At 39.1% G+C, this 21093-nt stretch overlaps 1 protein-coding gene across 1 annotated transcript in view; it reads left to right on the forward strand.

The window, feature by feature from the left end:
- DMD (dystrophin) overlaps window positions 1-21093 on the forward strand; it is a 2243521-nt gene that overhangs the window by 1597390 nt on the left and 625038 nt on the right. Inside the window, exon 52 of the mRNA XM_060293058.2 lies at window positions 4031-4148. Coding sequence (XP_060149041.1) covers window positions 4031-4148 — 118 coding nt within the window. The remainder of the gene's footprint in view (window positions 1-4030; window positions 4149-21093) is intronic.

The raw sequence follows: 21093 nt of genomic DNA on the forward strand, positions 1-21093 counted from the left end.
TCAACTACACATATAGAGTTTTCTATTTGAGTATTATTTAGGTAGTATTTTAACAAATAGCATTACGAACTGTAATTCTTTCTAAGAGCCTAAAATAACCTACTTCTAGTATGCATGGCTCCATCCTTTAACTCTCTTTTTCACAGAATTGCTATTCATAACCATTTCTGTCAACCCTGGGGAGACTTGATAGGATTAACGACTTTTGATTCACTTTGTATTTGAAGATTTTTTTTTTCTCCATCTTTGCTCAGCTAGTGGAATCCATGATGAATTCTCATCTCCAAGGGGTAAGCTGTTTTTAGTAGAGCCCGGTAGCTGGCTTATGACTCCTTAGAAATAGCACTGATTCCTTTCTTCCCTTATGTTTGTTTCTTCCAGAATGATAGATCCCTGTAGACGTGCTCAATTATCATGCTTAGTTACTGTTAAGCATGTAATAGTTCTAGTTTTGTTCACTTAAGTTAGAAGTATCTGAGCTCATATCAGAAAAATAAGCCTAATTAGCATTCTACTTGTTTAGTGTGACAAATATAGACCACTAAACCTAGAATAAAGAAACTGAACAATAGAAGACAACTGGAGGTCATATGAGGATGAAGATTCGAGTAGAAACAGTGTTTCTGAGAGAGTAGCATCTGGTATGAGCACCAGATTGGGGGCAGAGAACAGAATTTTGTAGATGGATATTTGGGAAGTGGGTAGTTTGAGTAATGATTAGATGTAAGGTGTTCTCTCATCTGTGGGTGGCTCAGTGGAATAGAGATGAAGGTCATTGTATTTGAGAAGTTATGGGATTATAAAATTAAAGAAATTGTAATAGCAAATAAATAGAGTACACTCAAAAGAAAACCAAATGAAAAGAAAAAATAATTGTTCCTCTCATTGCGTGCATGTGTCCTGTTTTTTAGCAAGAAGGTATTTCAGTCACTGTTTGTATAATATCTTAAAAAAATATGAAATGAATGCCATATTCAGATCCTTCCCTTTATTTCTGGAAGGAAAATGGAAGAAGAAAATTCCCATTCTGGTCTACTGAGAAACCACTATTTAATTAGCATATTAGCATCTCATAAATTCCATATATATACATACACACATAATTATTATTATTGTACATTTTCTTTTTTGAAATGGACGTTTGTATGTGTTGACCAAAAAGTGGGATAAAGTTACAGTTTTGTTTGAAATCTTAGAAAGGCATAGTTTTATTGCAGTTGTGAATCTCCTTAGATTTTTAAGGAGCTGCTTCTAAGGATGTCATTAAGAATCTTCTCAGGTGCTGATAAAGCATGTGTCTGTCAGCAGAATTAGAGAATTACCCAACTAGAGAACAGGTTTCATAGTATCCTGAGACCTATTTTGTTCATTAGAGAGGAAAATGGCTGGTTTTAAGTCTAAATTGACATGCTTGCTCATTTCAGCAGTAAAAGCTGTTCATTGTGGTCAGGTTTAATTTAGAGCCTGGTTAAGGTTCAGATTAAAGTTGATCAAGTTACTTCTACAACATACTTCTTAAACGAACTTTATAATCCTAAAAGAATGGGAAAAGTATAGCCATCATTGGGTTATGTATCCAGAATTTAGAAGCAAAGAATGGCCTGGTTGTTTGAGGGTGGATTAATATTAAATCAAAGAAAAAATGATGAGAAAGATAATCTTTGCTATATAAAAGTGTCCAAGTATCAAAAAACACAAAATTTTATTTAAATTGCATAAAACAAACTTAATGTATTCATTCACTGCTATATCCATAACACCTAAAACAGTGCCTACACTTGATATTTATAAAATGAAAAAGGTGAGTGAGTAAATGAATGAATTTGTGTACTTGGCTAGCTATGTGTATATAGAGGGGAAGAATTGACTTTATGGTTTCTGGGTAAGTCTTTTTTAAAAATCTATTATTGAATGTATTAAACATTTAAGAGTCAGGAATTCCAAAGTACCTTCTGAGCTTGCCGTGTCACAGGTGACCAGAGTGTAACATTCTAATCCTGGAAGACATCTGATTTCGTAAAATCTGTCTGCTACTATATGCTCCTACTTTAGAATTTATTCAGTACTCTCCAGCTGACTTACGCCACTCACGTCAATAGCTGTCTTTGGCAACTTGTTCCATATTTCAAACACACTTTTGTGTAAAGAAACCATAAAAGTTAGGAACCTGAAAATTGGATTTTTCTTCTGAGCAATCACAGCTTACAAATGTGGAAAATTTGTTAAAAGTTAACCCCTCCAGTTTTTCGGTAGAGAGGCGAAAACGCTCAAAATAGATGTGTGATGTTTGGATAAGTTCTTCCCATTATTTTAACACTACTAAAAGCAATTGAGCTCAAATCACGAGGCCTATCTCCCTACCTCTTCACAGAAAAACACTACAGAATGATAAAAATTTGGCCTTTCTAAATACAAAAGTGTTTAGAAAATCAGCACCAGGGCATAGTAGATAACTGATGTTCATAAACATTACCATCTACCACATTTCACCTCTTCACTTTCATTGGCCTCATGTGGTAGTAGAAAGAGCATAAGATTTAAAACCATAAAGACTTCTGGCTTAGTTATTAGTGTGGTTATTAGGAGACGAAAAATGAGAAAACGTGTAAAACATCTGTCACATACTGGTTTTAAACTAATAACAACCAATAAAATGTATTCGGTTTTAGTACAAGAACAAGGGAGATACCTTACTTTTCCCGAAACTTCTTTGTAAATATCACTGGGATTTGTGCCCTTAGTGTAGAGAGAGTAGATGACAGAGTCAATAGATGGACACTTGAGGGAAGGAGGACGTTGCTACCTATAATTAAATATATATTGTATGGTCAGACCACTCAAGATGGCTGTTGTCTTGCTCTCTGTACATCCCCTGCCCGACCAGTGCCTGTTTCGCCTGTATCTTATCCACATGACCGTCCTTCCTGCATGCTTGCCCCAGGCCCCAGCTGGTGATTGTTTTCATCAAAGGGGCGGTGAGGGGCGTGCCCCTCTGCTGGTTTCCCTGGTAACTAATGAGCCCACCTGATGTCAGTTCCCCTCTAACTGGCCCACTCCCACTGGGAGTGAAGACTGCCGCCATGTCCTGCCTGCTGTCTGCTACACACGCTGGGGTGTTGCCTCCAAGACGTTCCTTCAGACAGGTCAGCTCCCCCATCCATTAAACCACTGATGTCTCTGTTGCTGACTCCAGGCTCCTTCTTCAGTCTTGAAGCTGGGCAAGCGCAGGCTTTGTAGGCCTGCCGGGTGCAGCCCCACATATATATATTTGTTGGCTTCATTGTCTTTGGTACTTTTATTATAGCAGTATTAAAGTCAGTTGTAGTACAGAATACAAATATTAACTTCTAGCCTGATGCTTTCCAAACTTGCCTGATCATAAAAATTAAGCAGAGAATTTGTTAAAAATGCAGATTTCCAGCCCTCCTCCTGCCATCTAATTCATTCACTCAGAAGTGAGGCAAAGGAATCAGGTGATTGTTACTGGAGTCGATTTTGGGGAAAGACTAATTTAGCTCATCTACATCACCTCATTTTATAGGTGAGGAGTTTCAGGTACAAAGAAGTTAAGTAAGTTATATCTCTTAAATCACTTCTCTGCTTTTTCTGTTTCTAAAATATACACCTTAATTTTGACACTGCACAGAATGAGATTACAAGTATAAATAAGTGTCTTTCTCTTAAATACATTGTCATAATTCAAAATTACATTTTTTTTACTCATGGCACTCATATGTTGGTTTAAGTAAACCCAGGTACTCTGAAATGACGCCGTCTAATCTCTTAAATAGTAGAGCAAATCCATAATCAAGATTTTCACTTGAAATAGTTTTGATATCTAAAAATGAAACACATTTCTTGTTAAATTGCTCTCTGTAAAGCCTTATACATTAGAGATTTATATCTAGTAACATCTTTTTTTATTTCTAAAAGTGCTTTGGTTGGTTTGAAAATTACACTTTTCTTTGTATTCCATTAAAGGAATGCACAGTGCTGGAGAACCTCAATATTGTTATATCTGTTCCTTCAGGCAACACTGCAGGATTTGGAACAGAGGCGCCCCCAGTTGGAAGAACTCATTACTGCTGCCCAGAATTTGAAAAACAAGACCAGCAATCAAGAGGCTAGGACAGTCATTACTGATCGAAGTAAGTCTTTTCGTAACGGGCACGTGAAACTTAAGGAAACATGTCCGAAAAGTTTCTATAATGACTTAAGTTCATAAACCTCCATCACGTTTATAAAAATAGTCTCAACAGTTGTATATTAAAACTATTGTAGGGGTAAGACGGGAATAAAGACACAGACCTACTAGAGAATGGGCTTGAGGATATGGGGAGCCGGAAGGGTAGGCTGTGACAAAGCGAGAGAGGGGCATGGACATATATACACTACCAAAGGTAAAATAGATAGCTAGTGGGAAGAAGCCGCACAGCACAGGGAGATCAGCTCGGTGCTTTGTGACCACCTAGAGGGGTGGGATAGGGAGGGTGGGAGGGAGAGAGATGCAAGAGGGAAGAGATATGGGGACATATATATATGTATAACTGATTCACTTCGTTATAAAGCAGAAACTAACACACCATTGTAAAGCAATTATACTGCAATAAAGATGTTTAAAAAATCTCCAATATTTTGCAGTAATTAAAAAACTCAAATTACAAAAAAAAAACTATTGTAACTAAGATTTTTAGTCCATAATGTTATCTTTCAATAACTGAATGTAATTCTCTGGAATAGAGAAAATATAATTTTCATCAATCCAGACTTATGTAGTCGCAAAGCATAGCGGGGGCCTGCTGTGGTGAGCATGGCTGTGGCAGAACATTTGCTCCTCACTTGTCATTGATCTGGGCTGGCATCCATGGAGATGCCATTCTCTTTGCTCATATCCTTGGTTGTTGGTTCAAGCAGGGAGTTGCTTCCTGGACCATCTTTGTTTCCTGTCTGCAGTGGCACTTTCAGATCTAGACGTCTCTCTGCTGCTTGGATGCCCTCATTGTGTAATATCAGAGATCGTTGTACCATTCCTCATGCCATACTGGGGTGGGTGGGAACTTTGAGAGGCTGTTTAAGGCCCATGTGCCTAGACATTGCACCTACTCTTCTTTATACGGGATGATTCAGAGTGATTGTGCAAGAGGTCAGGAAGAGGGATAGAGGGAAGGGTAAGGGAAACTGCTTTCCGTCCTGTTTTCGTCAGAGGCTCTCCTCAGAAATAAGGCCCAGGTCACCTCTGCTATCAGATTCTCTTGGATTTCCCTGAGTTTCCTCCCTTCCTTCCACCTCCTTTCCCTCCAGGGATACATATCAATATTAAATTTTCTTACTTCCCCTGCAATGCCCCCTCGTTTCCCCTCCCACATCCAGAGGAATCTTTTCTAGTGCAAGGGTAGGGAAAACCTTCGTTTAATCATCCTTTTTTCCTTCCTAAGCTTTTGTCTTATACCAGGCCTAGGCTTTTGAAACTTAAAAACCAAGAGTCTGTGTCTTCATAATATACATTCTGTTGTGTCAACACTTCCCTAAGGAAGTAGAAGCAGAATGTCTGGCTGCCAGTATGTTGGGGGAGGGGAAAGAGTGACCAGAATCGAAGGTTAATATTTGGAAAATATTATTAGTCATACTTACATTTATTAGGTACATAGTGATAATAGCTCTTATTTTATTGAGTACCTCCCAGGTATCAGGCAGTACATGTTGTGTGTGGTGTGTGTATTTGTGCGTGTGTGTGTAAACCCTTTACAAAATCCTGTCAGCTAAATTTCATAATCCCCATTTTATAGACGAGGAAACAGTTTCTGAGAATGGTTAAATTGTTCAAGCTTACAAAATAATCAAAGAACAGAGCTTAGAATTTGCAGATGTCTCTTTCTGGCTTAGAAGTGTGTGTTCCTTTCAGAATGTTTACCACTTCCCACCTTGTTTTGATGTTTTTGTTAATGACCTGAATCACTAGGACTGCTAGGACTAAAGACGGTTTCAGTCGGCAATTACGGATGTTTTGATTGACTTCCTGGAGACATTTCCCCTTTCAGTTGTAGTGAATATTAATTAAACTAGACTCTTCTTGATTTTGAAATTTTAATTATTGTTGATTAAACAATGTATTTGGATATATGCTAATGTATTAGTTAGGTGGCAGTGGCCACTGTAACAGGTAAGCTCTCAAATCTTGGTAGTTTACCACAGTATAAGTTCACTTTTTATTCTGGTGTATTCCAAAGTAAGCAGCACTTAATGAAGTCATTCAGGAGCCCAAGCCCCTTCCAACCTTTGTATCCAGAACATCAAAGTGTTATGCATTTAACGGGCAGGTGGGGAACAAGTACTGACCGTTGGCATTTATTATGAGCCAGGCCTGGAAGTCGTACACATTACTTTGTTCATAATCTGTTGGCTGGAACTTGTCACATGGCCACATCTAACTGCAAGGGAATCTGGAAAATAATGTCCAGTGTTGAGCCCAGGAAGAAGAGAAATTAATTTGGCAAGAAACTAGTCGGTCTCTTCCACAGCTAATTTGGAGAAGAAGAATGCACTTCTGTGTCATGTATAGAATGCCATTTCTAAAACCAGCAATACAAGAGCAAAATTGCCTTGTAATGACCAACATAGATAGCTGTCCAACTGATATAGTAGAATGTTCCTCCCTCAGACTGGAACCATGAGGCTTCCCCAACCAGGTTGATACACACAGGCCTAAAAGAGTGAGTGATTTATGAGACTGGATTCCCACTACACAGTTAAGTGCTCTGTTTCTTGCCTGAGAAATATGGAAATTGGGCTAAGGTGTTTATACAAATCCAAACATACTATATAGAAAGTCATTTGTTATTTTACCAATGAAAAAACCTTCTTTTTTTCCCCCAAGAGGAAAATAACACTCATTTATTTTACAGTATCCATTCAGCTTTGTCTAAACATGTTCCATTATCCCTTGCAATCTTTTTTAAATATTGTATCGACTTTTTTTCATGATGTAGATTAAAACTGAGTGACTGGAGGGCAGTTTTGTATATCTCTGCTAATGTCCAGTGATTTGAATAGTTCTGCTTTTCTAAGCTTTTGTCTTTTAGGAATGAATGCCTTTATGAATATTTGCAGCATAGTGGAAAGGTTCCAACTCAAATGGTCCAAAAAAGCATTTTCTTAAAATCAGGTGTCTGTTGAGACATGTTGTGTTTCTTGTTTAGAGCCTAAGCCAGAATCTTAGTTCTCAATATGCCCGGAGCCTCTAATGCTGGTACCAGGATAATTCTGACAAGATATGTTTATCTAAACAATGTCATTTGCAGCCCTGCTGTACTTCAGTTTATCTCTCCATTTGAAATCAATAAAATGGGATGGAGATTGAGTACTCGTAAAGTTCCAATCGTGTTCAAAATAGAATTTTTCTTAGTATAGATTTGGTTTTCAGGGAACGCGTAGAAATAAGATACTTGCTCATAAAATTGTATTTTCTTATTTGAAGATTTCAGTATTCCTTTTTTATTGCCCTGAAACTTCTAGAAATACTTAAAAAGGAATCAGCTAAATAAAGAAAAATATTCATTAAGTATATAGTACTATATTGAAACATGGTTCCCTCCTTGATGAATCCCAGTTCATAACTTTGAACAGTTGGGGAAGTCTGTACATAGTTATTATATTCTGTCAAGAGAAAAGGCCAGTAAAAAGCAATTCTTCTCTACTAGTAGCTGGGGCTGCAAAATACCAACCATGTTTCACTGTATAAAACTGTTTCCATGGTATCTGTTGTTTTCAGGTGATTATATTGTTGGAAATCATGTTGTAATAATCTAGGTGAAATAATAAATTTCACTCTAAGAGCATTCAGGTAAAAATTTCTCCTTGCTGTTTCTGATGGTCAAACTGCTCATTTTCCTTCAGTTGCTGAATGTGTCATCCATTCCTGGTCATTTTCTTCTGTAAAAGGGCTAGGTCAGGAGATCAAAAACAGATAAGAAGGATTTAAAATTGCTTCCTTGGAGGTTTCTGAATTATGCAAAACTCATGTTCATGTCCGTTACGACTGCAAATCTTAGTACCATAATACCTCTCATAGCAGTAAGGAGGATATGGAAAAAAGGAACTGCTCTCTCATTGTTCTGTTTATTCCTCAAATAATATTGGTGAGCATGGCTCATCTGACATTTGTATTTGAGAACCTTGCTTCTGTAGCTTCTCCCTCCCTAATCCCCACCATTACCATTTTAAAGATCTGTGGCAATAGCACACATAGGTTTTAAGGGCAAGCTGCCTGGGCTGGCCACTTAGTACCTTTGTGACCCTAAACAAACAACTAATCTCAGTAAACTATCTGATTTTGGTTTCCTGCTCTATAAAATAAGATTACTTCTGTCCACCTCAAGGTTGGGAGAATTAAATGAGTTATTACATGAAGAGCGCTTAGCTCCTGGCCATAGTAAGAGTTCAGTGAATGTTATCTCTTGTTGTTTTAATTATAATCTAATTGCGTTGTTTGAATGCTTAGTGGGAGAGCATTTAAAGCATTTAGTAAGCTCTTAAGTAACTATCTGATTTTTCCACTACCCACCACACCCTCCCACAAAAAATGGAGAGAGAGTTTCAGAAGATCAAAAGGAGAAAGTTGCTTTGGAAAGGATGAAATAAAATATATAAATAGAATTAAACAAATATTTGGAAAAGCCTTCATGTGAGTGATACTACAAAAAGCAAGGCAATTGATGTAACCTATTTCCTTTTCAGTATTTACTGTAACCTTAGGAGGTGGGCATTATTATAGAGACAGAAAACTGAAGCTCAGAGAGCTTAAATAACATGCCTGGGGTCCTAGTAAAATGTCATGTGAGGGACTAGGATTTAAACTGGTGTCTATATAATTCTAAAGCCTGACGCACATCAAATAGTAAGGGCTTGTTAGTCAAAAAGTAGAAAGAAATACTTATTTGAGAACTTAAAATTTTAGGAGTGACCTCAGTTTACTATAATATGAATATAACGTTTTACTGCTCCCATTTATATTGTTGTCTTCTATGTATTTGCAAGTCTAATTATAGGATTGTCTCTCACATGTGTTGGAAATGTGCAGGATAGTGGACGTCAGTAATCTATTAGCTGTTCAACCTTGACCAAGTAGATTCACTTCTCTAAGCCATGGTTCCGTCATCTGTCATGTGGGGATAATAATAACACTTAAGCTGGTAGGGTGATTATAAAGATAAAATCACATGATGTTTCTAAAGTGAAGACCTGGCGCATATTAGATGCTCATTAAATGGTAGATACTATCAAGATGAGATGAATCTGGTACAGAGGAACTGGAGCTGGGAGAACATGAAGGGAAAATAATAAATGGCCTTTTATTATCTAACACAAGGGTGGAACTTCTAAAACAAAATACCAAGTGTTAACAGAGAGTTGTTTCTTTTAAAATTATTTTTTCAGCAAAGGCTTTTTCAAACTAGTCCAAAATTCTTTGAGAAATTTGGTGACGTCATATAAATTTTAAGAGAATGAATTTGTATCGTATTGCTTAAAGAGCTGGTGTACAGGGCTGTAGAGAGGAGAATGCTCTACTGTATGAGAATAAAAACACTCTCACAGGATTTCTGAATTAACTGACAGTTCTTTGGCAGCTTTGTCAACCCATCATTCATTGCTGCAACCAAATGTAAGAAATGCTTCATGGTGAAATAAAAAGACTGTTATTCTCCACATTTTTATGAAATCTCTATTGCTAATGAAATGCCAGCCAATATCTTCCTCTCAGGTATTGTCTAGTAGAGAGTTGCTTATTTTAGAAGAAGTGGAGTCAACCATATAAATTTCCTTCTTTTGACATCTAGCACCCGCTGTCAGCCTGTTATAACTACAAGCAGCTCTCAAAGTTTACATTCACCAGGATGCCGCTGGCAACCCAAGAGTTCAGTTCAGTAAATATTTGAATGCTTCCTCTGTGCAAGTTAACATCAGAGGTGATGGAGGGGATACAGGGAGGAATGATTCAGCCTTTGTCTTAAAAGAGCTAACAATCAAATGTGGGTACTTGAACAAGTATATCCGGGCAAGGCAGTCTACGGTAAGTACTTCTGTAGAGAAGTATTACAAAATGCGGACAGAGCGTGCAAGAGAAAGGGAGATTGGATCTGAATGAGGGGGTCCTGGAATGCTCCCAGGAGGTTAAATTTTGTCTAAAAATCATAAATTTGATTAGTATGTTGTAAAGTAGAAAGAGGTGGGAGAGGGAAGGATATTTCAGGAAAGGGTGACAGGAGAATACATAATTAGACTTAGGTTAGCAATGGTGTGACAGATGAATTTGTAGGAGTGTGTGTGTGTGTGTGTGTGTGTGTATGTGTGTGAGTGTGAGTGTGAGCACATACGTTGTGGAGGATAAGGCAGGAAATGAAGTCAGTGAGAGCAGTTAGGAGCCACGAGAGCCTGAGCTAGAGCAGTGTCAGTGGAGTGAAAAGAAAGAACTGAATTAAGATATGCAGTGCAGCTAGAATTAACAGTATTTGGACATTGACTGGATGTGTGGAATTGAAGATCTAAGAGAGTGCTTACCTCTTAAGATTTTGAGATTCAGTTCTTTGGAAGATGGTAATATAACCAGAGACAAACTCAGGAAAAGGAGTTGATTATGGGTGATAAAATAATGTGTCTAAGATATAGCTGATGTCCAGAATGAGAAATGGTTGAAAACACAAGAGGAGATTTCAGGGGTGAAGTTATTTCTACACAGATTTGGAAGTTACCTGGAGTGGTTAAGCTTGCATAGAGATGGGGTGTCAGGTGAAAAAAAAAGCAGGCCTAAGGAAGAGCCTGGAACTTGTCTTACATTTAAGGAATATATTGATAAGAAGAGTTAGCACCACCCCTCCCAGTGGCAACTTGCAATATAGGTGCATTTAGACAAACACACACTGAAGAGTGAGTTTATAGGTTATGCACTGTATTTTGTTTTCTGTATCTTCTGCAATCCAACCAGTCTAATAGTGTAAGTTTTGGTGCAGTGGACTTCAGTGTTATACCAAGGGTTAAACGAAATATCACTTCCTCAATCTTACTACAAAAATAAGAGTTTTACTACATTCTATTATTTTTTTAAATTTATTTATTTATTTACTTTTGGCTGCTTTGGGTCTTCGTTGGGTTGTGCGGGCTTCTCATTGCAGTAGCTTCTCTTGTTTCAGAGCACAGGCTCTAGGCTCGAGGATTTTAGTAGTCGTGGCTCTAGAGCACAGGCTCAGCTGTAGCACATGGGCTTAGTTGCTCCCCGGCATGTGGGATCTTCCAGGACCAGGGCTCAAACCCATTTGCCCCACATTGGCAGGCAGATTCTTAACCACTGCGCCACCCGGGACGCCCCTATTATTATTATTAATCTTTTCTTCCACTGTTGTTATTTGCTAGGAATAGTAAGTATATTAGTTAGCATTCTCCAGAGAGCTAGCATGCTCGCGCTCTCTCTCTCTCTCTCTCTCTCTCTCTCTCTCACTCTCTCTCTCTCTATATATATATATGCATAATATATATGCATATATATTTATTTATATATTTATTTATGTTTATTTAATGCACACACACTCATAAAGAGCAAAAGAGAGAGGGATTTTAAGGAATTGGCTCATGCCACTGTGGGAACTGGGAAGTATGAAGTCTTCAGGGCACACCAGCAGGATGGATACTTAGAAAAGAGTTGATACTACAGTCTTGAGTCCAAAGGCTGTCTGGAGGCAGAATTTTTTTCCGTTTCTGGGGATCTCAGTCTTTTCTTTTAAGGACTTCAGCTGATTGGATGAGGCCCTCCCACATTATGGAGGCTAATCTGCTTTACTCAGAATCTACAGATTTAAATGTTAATCACATCTAAAAAATACCTTTATAGAAACCTCTAGGGTGATGCTTAAATAACTGGGATACATTGTCTAGCCAAGTTGACATATAAAATTTACCATCACAGTGAGGTTCATAGTGCCATGTGTTTCTTCACATATAAATTACATGATTCCTTTAATTTTCATTAGTATCCATTCAATAGGGTACCTGGAAATATATGTTAAAAATGGAAAAAAAATAGAAATGATCTTTAACATCTTGATAAGTTTCAGAGCTCCATTAGGGTAATTATAACTCATGCATTAAATTTTTTTACCTATAAAAAACAGGTGTGTTTTTCTTTATAGAATTTTTCTTATATTGTGTTAAACTAATACTAAATATCTATGATGAAATAATTTTATTTTAATGTATCTCATTTTTAATTTTATAAGAGATTAATATCAAAATATATTTGAAAAGGATTTAAAATCCAAATTAGCTGCCATGACTATATAATATATATAATATAGACTATATAATAATTATATTATTAATCTTTCATGTGATCATGTAATCGGAAAAATAAATAAATTTTATTTAAAGTGATGTAGCTACAATTATGAACATAAATAGTGTTTTCTACTAATTGCTTTTTTTAAAAATTTATTTTATTTATTTTTGACTGCATTGGGTCTTCGTTGCTGTGCGCGGGCTTCCTCTAGTTGCAGAGAGCGGGAGCTACTCTTCGTTGCAGTGCATGGACTTCTCATTGTGGTGGCTTCTCTTGTTGCAGAGCATGGGCTCTAGAGCACAGGATCAGTAGTTGTGGCACACCGGCTCAGTAGTTGTGGCGCATGAACTTAGTTGCTCTGCAGCACGCGGGATCCTCCCGGACCAGGGCTCGAACCTGTGTCCCCTGTATTGGCAGGCAGATTCTTAACCACTGCGCCACCAGGGAAGCCCAAATTGCTTGGTTTTTTCATTATGTTTCTTTCTAAGGGGACAGATTTGGATTAGCAAATGTTCCATTCACTCTATTCAGTTTAAAAAACTGAATACGATGAACGTAACTATTAAATAAATAAACCAATTAAATAAAATGATTTTTTTCTTTATGGTATAATAGAATAAAGATGATGATGAATAAATATAAAGAATCTCACACTCAGACAAAGTGAGCTGATAAGACAAATACAGAACAGAAAGAGATGTGCTCACAGGGGGAATTCCAGGTTTTCATAGACTAGCATTTTCATCTTATGGCATATTGGGGCATTGCAGCTAAAGACCTGAATTCCTCTTATATTTTGGTACCTCCGGGCATAGGGAGGGCTGTTACTCCCTGGTGTACCATGCACTTTAGATGAATCTAAGCCAACGGTTAGATATGTGCTATGGGCTGCTCCTAAAAGATTCCCTCACCTCTCCTCAGGTGTTGGAAGAGTGTAGGGGTTATTTGAGATCTACCATTTCTTTCTTTAACAAATGCCCTCATTAATCATTTGAAGCAGCGTAACAACTTGTTTGCCACTAGTCTTTATTCTGCTGTACCTGCCTTAAGGGAAGCATTCATGAAGTAAGGAGGATTAATGGGTTGTGAACTTTCTACATGCAAAGGACAGAGCTGGGCTCATTCTACTTTAGCCAAGAAAAGGAGTTTGTGGTTACCTACTGCTGCAAAACAACCCCAAAACTTAATGCCTTAAAACGGCAACAATCATTTATTACCTCTCACAGGTTCTCTAGGTCAGGAAATCACAAGTGACTTGGTTGAGTAGTTCTGTCTTGGGGATTTCTCGTGAGGTTGTAGACAGTAGTCACCTGGGGCTGCAGTCATGTGAAAGCTTGACTGGGGCTGGAGGATTCACTCCCAAGGTGGCTCACTCATGCTGTTTGTGAGGTGGTGCTGTCTAGCTGGTTCTTCTCTACATGAGCTTCTCCATGGGACTGCTTGAGTATTCCCGCAACTTTGTGGCTGGCGTCAAGAATAAGTAAAGCAGGAGTACAAGGCAGAAGCTGTAATGCCGTTTGTGGCCTAGCCTCAGAATTCATACTATAACCCACCAAGACTTTTCTGTAGCTGCTTGACATGTTGATAATTATCTCAGATCCACTCAGCCTAGCTCCACATGGAGAATATGGGTTTTGGAAAGAAAGCTCTTGAGTTTTGGAGGCCTACCAGAACGACCTAGGCAGCTAGCAGTTGGTTGTGGGATGAGGATGACGATTACTTTTATGTTTGTGAGACAAACACGTAAGAATGTCTTTCCTTAGTTTCATTCTAAGAGTAATGTGGTGCTAAAAGCAATGAATCTAAGATGGGAAGATGTGCTTTAAGTCCTGGCTCTGCTGTTTAATGACAACAGGACCCTTGGCAAATTATTTAGTCTCTCTGACCCTTTGTTTCCTCATCTGTAAAATTGGGCCCCTGATGCCTTCTGTACCAGATTGCTATTAGGATTAAGTGGAGTGACATCAGGAAAAGCCCTTTTCAAATGGCAAATCACTACAAAAATAACAGTGTCTTGGCCATCTTGGGCTGCTGTGACAAAATACTGTAGACTGTGTAGATTATATAATAGACATTTATTTCTCACAGTTCTGGAGGCTGCGAAGTCCAAGATGAAAGTGCCAGGAGATTCGGTTCCTGGTGAGAGCCCCTTCCTAGCTTGCAGAGGGCCAATTCTCAGAGAGCAGAAAGCTCTGCTCTCTCCATCTTCTAATAAGAACACTAGTCCTGTCATGAGGACCGACCCTCCTGACCTCATCTAAACTTAATTACTTCCCAAAGGCCCCATCTCCAAATACCATCACACTGGGCATTAAGGCTTCATTCAGCATGTGAAAATTTGGGGGGCACAAACATTCAGTCCATAACATTCAGCTGTCTTCATCTTTGACAGTTCCAATAGGTCTGCTAGGTATCAACAATGACAGAGCCCTGCTATAAGTGTAAGAGATTTTTACATTTAGAAAATGGGTACATGAAGATTGAAAATTGTTCTTCTGTCTATACACAGAATATTTAGTACTTGCTCAAGAAATTTTCCTTCATGAGAGTGCTGATTCTCTTAAATTCCAGTCAAGGGCCTTGGGAAAAAAATAGGTTCTACATCAAGATTTTCTGAATGAAATGCTTTATGATATTTTATTCAGTATTAAGATAAAGCAAAAATATTTATGCAGGACATTCTGTTTTTATGGTTTCCAGCTACTGTATAGTCTTTTTTTTTTTTACAAACAGAAAGTCACAAAAATTATAATCATCCTCATCAGTTCACTCAGTCCATGTAATTATTTTTTTTCATCTTGATCTTCTGTTAGCACTTTTATGAATTCATCAGTTTTCCATTAGAGTTCTGAAAATGCTTATTCATTCAGTTCAGCAGTATAGTCAGTTACCAGAAACCTGTGCTTTTCAAACTTTTCCATGAATTCCTTGAAGATGAAACCCTTTTATAGGAACATATTTGCAAAAGCATCAGAGTACACCCAGAACTGTCTGTAAATGACAAAAGACTTAAAAATGACCATGGTTAAAGATTTGATGAAAGTTCATGATAATGCAATTGACAAGGAAATTTAGTTATTTCTGAGATATGCGTTTTAAAATAATAACTAGAATTATGACTTATAACATTATACCAGAACATACAAGATTTTTAGGAATTGCATGTAATGTCTGAAACATTTATATTAACATATATCCATACAAATAACCCAAAGAAAGTTTAGTATTAGTTCTTTTTAATTTAATTTTTTTACACAGCAGTTTCTTATGAGTCATCAATTTTATACACATCAGTGTAAACATCTCAATCCTAATCTCCCAATTCATCCCACCACCATCCCCACCCCCCCCACAGCTTTCCCCTCTTGGTGTCCATACGTTTGTTCTCTACATCTGTGTCTTAACTTCTGCCCTGCAAACCGGTTCATCTGTACCATTTTTCTAGGTTCCACGTACATGTGTTAATATACGATATTTGTTTTTCTCTTTCTGACTTACTTCACTCTGTATGACAGTCTCTAGATCCATCCACGTCTCAACAAATGACCCAATTTCATTCCTCTTTAGGGCTGAGTAATATTCCATTGTATATATGTACCACAACTGCTTTATCCATACGTCTGTTGATGGGCATTTAGGTTGCTTCCATCACCTGGCTATTGTAAATAGTGCTGCAATGAACATTGGGGTGCATGTGTCTTTTTGAATTATGGTTTTCTCAGGGTATATGCCCAGGAGTGGGATTGCTGGATCATATGGTAATTCTCTTTTTAGATTTTTAAGGAACCTCCATACTGTTCTCCATAGTGGCTGTAACAATTTACATTCCCACCAACAGGGCAAGAGGGTTCCCTTTTCTCCACACCCTCTCCAGCATTTGTTGTTTGTAGATTTTCTGATGATGCCCATTCTAACTGGTGTGAGGTGATACCTCATTGTAGCTTTGATTTGCATTTCTGTAATAATTAGTGATGTTGAGCAGCTTTTCATGTGCTTCTTGGCCGTCTGTATGTCTTCTTTGGAGAAATGTCTATTTAGGTCTTCTGCCCATTTTTGAATTGGGTTTCTTTTTAATATTGAGCTGCATGAGCTGTTTATATATTTTGGAGATTAATCCTTTGTCCGTTGATTTGTTTGCAAATATTTTCTCCCATTCTGAGGGTTGTCTTTTCGTCTTGTTTATGGTTTCCTTGGCTGTGCAAGATTTTAACTTTCATTAGGTCCCATTTGTTTATTTTTGTTTTTATTTCCATTACTCTAGGAGATAGATCAAAAAAGACCTTGCTGTGATTTATGTCAAAGAGTGTTCTTCCTATGTTTTCCTCTAAGAGTTTTATAGTGTCCAGTCTTAAATTTAGGTCTTGAATCCATTTTGAGTTTATTTTTGTGTATGGTGTTAGGGAGTGTTCTCACTTCATTCTTTTACATGTAGCTGTCCAGTTTTCCCAGCACCACTTATTGAAGAGACTGTCTTTTCTCCATTGTATATCCTTGCCTCCTTTGTCATAGATTAGTTGACCATCAGTGCGTGGGTTTATCTCTGGGCTTGCTATCTTGTTCCATTGAGATATGTTTCTGTTTTTGTGCCAGTACCATATTGTCTTGATGACTGTAGCTTTGTAGTATAGTCTGAAGTCAGGGAGTCTGAGTCCTCCCGCTCCTCAAAGAAGTCCTCAAGACTGATTTGGCGACTTCCGGGAAGATGGCGGAAGGGTAAGATGCGGAGATCACCTTCCTCCCCACAGATACACCAGAAATACATCTGCACGTGGAACAACTCGTACGGAGCACCTACTGAACGCTGGCAGAAGACCTCAGACCTCGCAGAAGGCAAGGAACCCCCCCACGTACCTGGTTAGGGCAAAAGAAAAAAATAAACAGAGACAAAAGGATAGGGACGGGTCCTGCACCAGCGGGAGGGAGCTGTGAAGGAGGAAAAGTGTCCACACACTAGGAAGCCCCTTCGCGGGTGGAGACTGCGGGTGACGGAGTGGGGGAGCTTCGAAGCCGTGGAGGAGAGCACAGCAACAGGGTTGCGGAGGGAAAAGCGGAGAGATTCCAGCGCAGAGGATCGGGGCCGACCGGCACTCACCAGCCGAGAGGCATGTCTGCTCGCCCGCCAGGGCGGGCGGGGCTGGGAGCTGAGGCTCCGGCTTCGGTTGGAGCACCGAGAGAGGACTGGGGTTGGCGGCGTGAACACAGCCTTCAGGGCATTAGTGCACCGCGGCTAGCCGGGAGGGAGTCCTGGGAAAAGTCTGGACCTACCAAAGAGGCAAGAGACTTTTTCTTCCCTCTTTGTTTCCTGGTGCGCAAGGAGAGGGGATTAAGAACGCTGCTTAAGGGAGCTCCAGAGATGGGCGCGAGCCGCGGCTAAAAGTGTGGACCCGAGAGACAGACATGAGACGCTAAGGCCGCTGCTGCTGCCACCAAGAAGCCTGTGTGCGAACACAGGTCACTATCCACACCCCCCTTCCGGGGAGCCTGTGCAGCCCGCCACTGCCAGAGTCCCGGGATCCAGGGACAACTCCCCCAGGAGAACGCACAGCGCACCTCAGGCTGGCAAAGTCACGTCGGCCTCTGCCGCTGCAGGCCCGCCCCGAACTCCGTGACCCCTCCCTACCCCCGGCCTCAGTGAGCCAGAGCCTCCGAATCAGCGGCTCCTTTAACCCCGTCCTGTCTGAGCAAAGAACAGACGCCCTCCAGCGACCTACACGCACAGGTGGGGCCAAATCCAAAGCTGAGCCCCTGGGAGCTGTGAGAACAAAGAAGAGAAAGGGAAATCTCTCCCAGCAGCCTCAGAAGCAGCGGATTAAAGCTCCACAATCAACTTGATGTACCCTGCATCTGTGGAATATATGAATAGAAAACGAATCATCCCAAATTAAGGAGCCGTGTGGATGAAAGGCTCCTGGTGCTGCAGCCAGGAGTTAGTGCTGTGCCTCTAAGGTGGGAGAGCCAACTTCAGGACACTGGTCCACAAGAGGCCTCCCAGCTGCACATAATATCAAATGGCAAAAATGTCCCAGAGATCTCCATCTCAACGCCAGCACCCAGCTTCACTCAACGACCAGCAAGCTACAGTGCTGGACATCCTATGCGAAACAACTAGCAAGACAGGAACACAACCCCACCCATTAGCAGAGAGGCTGCCCAAAATCATAATAAGTCTACAGACACCCCAAAACACACCACCAGACGTGGACCTGCCCACCAGAAAGACAAGATCCAGCCTCATCCACCAGAACACAGGCACTAGTACCCTCCACCAGGAAGCCTACACAACCCACTGAACCAACGTTAGCCACTGGGGACAGACACTAAAAACAACAGGCACTACGAACCTTCAGCCTGCAAAAAGGAGACCCCAAACACAGTAAGATAAGCAAAATGAAAAGACAGAAAAACACACAGCAGATGAAGGAGCAAGAGAAAAACCCACCAGACCTAACAAATGAAGAGGAAATAGGCAGTCTACCTGAAAAAGAATTCAGAATAATGATAGTAAAGATGATCCAAAATCTTGGAAATAGAATAGACAAAATGCAAGAAACAATTAACAAGGACCTAGAAGAACTAAAGATGAAACAGACAATGATGAACAACACAATAAATGAAATGAAAAATACTCTAGATGGGATCAATAGCAGAATAACTGAAGCAGAAGAACGGATAAGTGACCTGGAAGATAAAATAGTGGAAATAACTAATGCAGAGCAGAATAAAGAAAAAAGAATGAAAAGAACTGAGGACAGTCTCAGAGACCTCTGGGACAACATTAAACGCACCAACATTCGAATTATAGGGGTTCCAGAAGAAGAAGAGAAAAAGAAAGGGACTGAAAAATATTTGAAGAGATTATAGTTGAAAACTTCCCTAATATGGGAAAGGAAATAGTTAATCAAGTCCAGGAAGCACAGAGAGTCCTATACAGGATAAATCCAAGGAGAAATATGCCAAGACACATATTAATCAAACTGTCAAAAATTAAATACAAAGAAAGCATATTAAAAGCAGCAAGGGAAAAACAACAAATAACCCACAAGGGAATCCCCATAAGGTTAACAGCTGATCTTTCAGCAGAAACTCTGCAAGCCAGAAGGGAGTGGCAGGACATATTGAAAGTGTTGAAGGAGAAAAACCTGCAACCAAGATTACTCTACCCAGCAAGGATCTCATTCAGATTTGATGGAGAAATTAAAACCTTTACAGACAAGCAAAAGCTGAGAGAGTTCAGCACCACCAAACCAGCTCTACAACAACTGCTAAAGGAACTTCTCTAGGCAAGAAACACAAGAAAAGGAAAAGACCTACAATAACAAACCCAAAACAATTAAGAAAATGGGAATGGGAACATACATATCGATAATTACCTTAAATGTAAATGGACGAAATGCTCCCACCAAAAGACACGGATTGGCTGAATGGATACAAGAACAAGACCCATATATTTGCTGTCTTCAAGAGACCCACTTCAGACCTAGAGACACATACAGACTGAAGGTAAGGGGATGGAAAAAGGTATTTCATGCAAATGGAAATCAAAAGAAAGCTGGAGTAGCAATTCTCATATCAGACAAAATAGACTTTAAAATAATGACTATTAGAAGAGACAAAGAAGGACACTACATAATGATCAAGGGATCGATCCAAGAAGAAGATATAACAATTGTAAATATTTATGCACCCAACATAGGAGCACCTCAATACATAAGGCAGATACTAACAGCCATAAAAGTGGAAATCGACAGTAACACATTCATAGTAGGGGACTTTAACACCCCACTTTCACCAATGGACAGATCATCCAAAATGAAAATAAATAAGGAAACAGAAGCTTTAAATGATACATTAAACAAGATGGACTTAATTGATATTTATAGGACATTCCATCCAAAAACAACAGAATACACATTTTTCTCAAGTGCTCATGGAACATTCTCCAGGATAGATCATATCTTGGGTCACAAATCAAGCCTTGGTAAATTTAAAACAATTCAAATTGTATCAAGTATCTCTTCCGACCACAACGCTATGAGACTAGATATCAATTACAGGAAAAGATCTGTAAAAAATACAAACACATGGAAGCTAAACAATACACTACTTAATAACGAAGTGATCACTGAAGAAATCAAAGAGGAAATCAAAAAATACCTAGAAACAAAGGACAATGGAGACACGACAACTCAAAATCTATGGAATGCAGCAAAAGCAGTTCTAAGAGGGAAGTTTATAGCAATACAATCCTACCTTAAAAAACAGGAAACATCTCGAATTAACAACCTAACCTTGCACCTAAAGCAATTAGAGAAAGAAGAACAAAAAACCCCCAAAGTTAGCAGAAGGAAAGAAATCATAAAAATCAGATCAGAAATAAATGAAAAAGAAATGAAGGAAATGATAGCAAAGATCAGTAAAACTAAAAGCTGGTTCTTTGAAAGGATAAACAAAATTGATAACCCATTAGCCAGACTCATCAAGAAAAAATGGGAGAAGACTGAAATCAATAGAATTAGAAATGAAAAAGGAGAAGTAAAAACTGACACTGCAGAAATACAAAAGATCATGAGAGATTACTACAAGCAACTCTATGCCAATAAAATGGACAACCTGGAAGAAATGAACAAATTCTTAGAAAGGCACAACCTGCCAAGACTGAATCAGGAAGAAATAGAAAATATGAACAGACCAATCACAAGCACTGAAATTGAAACTGTGATTAAAAATCTTCCAACAAGCAAAAGCCCAGGACCAGATGGCTTCACAGGCAA

The sequence above is a fragment of the Globicephala melas genome, chromosome X, assembly GCF_963455315.2.
Source record: "Globicephala melas chromosome X, mGloMel1.2, whole genome shotgun sequence".
NCBI lineage: Eukaryota > Metazoa > Chordata > Mammalia > Artiodactyla > Delphinidae > Globicephala > Globicephala melas.